Source organism: Aegilops tauschii, chromosome 7 (genome assembly GCF_002575655.3).
Source record: "Aegilops tauschii subsp. strangulata cultivar AL8/78 chromosome 7, Aet v6.0, whole genome shotgun sequence".
In the NCBI taxonomy this organism is placed as follows: domain Eukaryota; kingdom Viridiplantae; phylum Streptophyta; class Magnoliopsida; order Poales; family Poaceae; genus Aegilops; species Aegilops tauschii.
Window position 1 is genome coordinate 389,301,019 of NC_053041.3, and position 3,999 is coordinate 389,305,017.

Here is a 3,999-nt window from a genome sequence, read left to right on the forward strand (position 1 = left end):
AATTTCTTACAAGAATTGAGTTAGATCTTGGCCATGCGTAAGGGAAGTCTTACTACTACGTATCCGATGGGCCTTGGGAAAGCAGACATGCGGTCCGTAGGACAATAATCATAAGCCACTCACCATCAATGTGCAACGCAGAACAAGATACGAAATACATTTCAATTTAAAATCTCGACATTCATCGATGGCAGGTTGTACTGAATGCACTCTGAAGAAACAATACATAACATGATATTTTTTCTGATCAAGATAGCTCAACCTACCTCATCCACAAGAAAGAGTGGCCCTGATACTAGTTCCGTTGTAGAGGTAACCTGTGAGATTTATACTCAGAAAGGCGCAAAAAATATGTGCAAAAATTTAAGTGCAACAATCCAACTCTGTCATGTATGAGAATCGATGTGAATTTGGAAAAATCAATAGGGCAAAACACAAATGCAACCTTGATGACAGACTAACAGTAAATTTACTCACGAAACATGACCAAGAAAGCTATATCATGATTTTATACTATAATACTGGCTAAGGGTTACATACACATTAAAGGTCTAGCCACAGAATCATTTTGTCGGGATTAGTCCGTTCGATGAGCCATTCTCAGGCTCTTTTCCATGGAAAGCAGATTGCCTCTCTGGTCTCCCATTTGGATTTGGAGGCAACGCCAAGTTAGGCGCAACACCGTTGGTACTTGAGTCACCCTTCAGGTTGAGTTTGGACATGTTGTACAGGTCTTCAACATTTACCGGGGGAGCTGAGTGGACGGCAACAGGCCTGACAGGCTCATGTGATGCTTGTACTGTACCTGGTGATGATGCTTGCATAGAGACTGGTGGCCCATAGAACATTGGAGCATAGCCATAGTACGGATACGGAAAAACTGCTTGGACATAGTGAGGTGCAGGAATCATCATTGGAGGAGGATAACCATATGGGGGCATCACTTGTGGCATCACCATCCCTGCTTCTCCAGCAATTGAACTTGAACCAGCCGATTCATTGCCCTGAGGTTGATGTGCCATTGCTAGAACTGGCGATGGGGCTGATGCATATGTTAGCATAGGCACAGGAGCAGGTGGTGCCATTACTGGCACTGGTGGTGGGACAGAAACAGATGTTATCACGGGCATAGGAGCGGGTGGTGTCACAGGAGCAGTAACAGGTCGTAGATCATCTACGAACTCTTCTACATCTTGTGAAGATGAACGGGAGAGCGGCATCTCTTGTGACGATGAACGGGAGAGTGGCTGGTCACCAGGCTGATTAAAAACCATAAAACAATCATAAGCAATTGGTACACTGGGGGACAAGCAATAAATATTAAAAAAACAATTATATTTGAGATGTCTTATTCACTTCATATAACATGGTGATTCTATGCTAACAGCTATACGAGAACTTACTAAGGCAACAGGAACAAAGAGGAAAAGAATAAGCACCAATCTTAAGAGACATGTTTGCCTAAGTGCAATCAGCTGGACCTGGTTGCACCTCAACACTACATGCAGAGAAATAGAAAGGTAGGGAGAGATGCTCACATCCTCAATAACCATATCGAAGAGGCTTGATCTTCTCTTTCTCCTATTAACATTTGTTTGGCGAATGAAATACTTCTGAGCATGGCTAGCAACTTGAGTAGGTGTCCTCGAGACAACATAATTACGGGATATGCCACGCCAATCACCTTTTCCTAATTTGTTCAATCCAAGTAGAAAATTTTTGTGCTCCTCTTCTGACCATGACTCACCTGTCACCCAACAAAATAAATGGCATTCTTCAATGCAAATTCGACATGTTCATTCAAATTTTTAAATCAAACACAAAAATCAGCAATGCCAACAGAATAAAGAACAAGCATGAAGTTACATGGAAAGTTATAACAGTACTGTATACCATTACACATTAAAAGAATGCAAACCATGTACAAAATATGGAGTGTGAGTGTAACCTAGTTAATGATATTGGTGACTGTAATGAATATTATTTCTGGGTTGCAATAAAATCATTTAGCCAATTAAGTGACAAGGCCACAAGCTTGAATGGTAACAGCGGAATAGAAGCACAAGTTCAGATTTGTTTCAAAAAAAAAAGTACCCCCTCCGTGTAACATAGCTTGAAAAACGATCCTATATTGTAGGACGGAGGGAGTAAATTCTGATGACAAGAAGCAGTCACAAGCACCGCTCACCACCAGTAAACCCCCAAATCTGTCACTAATGGGACAAAGTGATGAACTAAACACTAAAATAGCTCTCAAGCAAGTATTAAGTTGGAGTAGTTTGCTAATTTTGCACACCACTAGGCATCGTAAACCAAACAAAAATCCCAACTAACACCGAACCTACCAGATTAAAAGCAGTACTTTCCGCAAAGTTTCAGAAAACTACTTCGATCGGCACAGTAAAATCAAAACTTTCTCACTTGCCATCTTAAAAGCCAACAGAAAAACTGCACCTTCACAACAAAACCACATATTTGCACACTACAACAAACAATCGTCTTAACTACGTAAAGAACATCACAGGGCGATCAGAGCACTTTTTTTTTACAGAACAGAGACTACACCTCCATACAGATGCAACAAAACAAAGAATCTCATCTCCCGTAGGCTAAAACAGGGGAGATAAGGAAAATAAAAATCCCACCTCGCTTCCTGTGTGGTTTGTCGTCGTCGCCCTCGGAGCCGTACCCCTCGGCCCTGGCACCGCCGCTACCCTCCGCGAGCTGCGCGAGGTTGCCCATGCTGACGCTCTTCCTGATTGGCTTGTCGCCGATGCGCACGCCGAAGAGCTTCACGGGGCGCGCCGTGCACGTGCGGGAGTTGTGCCCGTGGTGCCCGCACTGCGAGCACCGCCTCGGCCCGTCCCCCGCACCGCCGCCGGCAGGCGCCGACGGTGGCACGCCGTCCCGCGTCATGGCAGGCAGGCTAGGGTTGTGGATTTTTATTTTTTAATCTATTATATCTGGTTGATTGATTTGATCCGTCCTTTTCTTTTTCTCCTCTGGTGGTGCGTCGTGTATTTATCGTCCGGGAGGGAGGCAAAGCCTATAAGAAGTATACGGCGAGAGATGAGCTGGGAATTTTCCTGGATTTTCCTTATCTGTACAAAAAAAAAACCTTTTATGTGCTGGCGGTGATATTTGGATTTTGCTGGAAGTCTTCACCTTCGTAGTCAAGACATGCCACCAGATATTGTACAGCCTGGATCTTATTTGGTGGTTAAATACAGATTTTCCATATTAATATGGATGATTTTCAAAATAAATATTAGTATGGATGCATATCTGTATAAGATTGAATAGTCTAGTGATATGGAGTACATGATGTGGATTCTTTGTATCTGTTGATTCCTTTTATTACTACAATAAGATCTCTTACACTAAATGGATACGAGATTGGTGGTCCATTTATTAGACAAAATTAGAATGTACCCCACTGCGGGAATCGGTTGCAATATATTTCAGCTTGCTTTGGTAACATTATATCCGTATCAATGATACGAGAACCATAACTAAAAATACATATAAAATATTGCATTACATTACTACATAGTTGTAAAATACTTTTTGAATACAACTAGCATTTTTCTATGTATAGTTGCATATTGAGATGGTCTTTTTCGTACATGATTGCATATTAAGTTGGCATTGTTCTCATATTAAAAAGTATAGACTAACTCGGATCACCTACTTAGTTACCGTTATTTAGGTAGTCCACTCATCGGTTCCTTGACGAGAATATTGATAAGATTAGCTACGTAGGTTTTAAATTTTGAGCTGATTTCTCGTTGAAAGGATGAGAGCTATAGCGTTTATTTGTAGGAGCATTTTCTATCCCTACATTAGGTACACAACATTCGACTCTACCTTTTTGTAAACATTGTATTTTTTTTTTCTTTGAGCAATCAAATATAATTTTAATTTGTATAGGAATCAAAATGTCATAATATAATAAAAACATGGAGTATATTATATGGACTTTTGCATTTGTTTATTTAC

General features: G+C 41.1%; 1 protein-coding gene across 1 annotated transcript; it reads right to left on the bottom strand.

Annotated features, from left to right (window-relative positions):
• Positions 1-362: 362 nt before the first annotated feature.
• Positions 363-3,023, bottom strand: LOC109755945 (transcription factor MYBS3). Its single transcript, XM_020314823.4, has 3 exons — positions 2,646-3,023; positions 1,539-1,747; positions 363-1,259 (listed from the first exon to the last, which is right to left on the bottom strand). The coding sequence occupies exons 1-3, from the start codon at positions 2,914-2,916 to the stop codon at positions 564-566; spliced, it is 1,176 nt and encodes a 391-aa protein (XP_020170412.1). The 5' UTR covers positions 2,917-3,023; the 3' UTR covers positions 363-563.
• Positions 3,024-3,999: the final 976 nt, after the last annotated feature.

Coding starts and splice junctions, on each gene's coding strand:
- LOC109755945 (XM_020314823.4), bottom strand. CDS start 2,916: ATGACGCGGGACGGCGTGCCACCGTCGGCGCCTGCCGGCGGCGGTGCG. Junction 1,748..2,645: donor CAAACCACACAGGAAGCGAG/GTGGGATTTTTA, acceptor GTTGGGTGACAG/GTGAGTCATGGTCAGAAGAG. Junction 1,260..1,538: donor TCGATATGGTTATTGAGGAT/GTGAGCATCTCT, acceptor GTTTTTAATCAG/CCTGGTGACCAGCCACTCTC.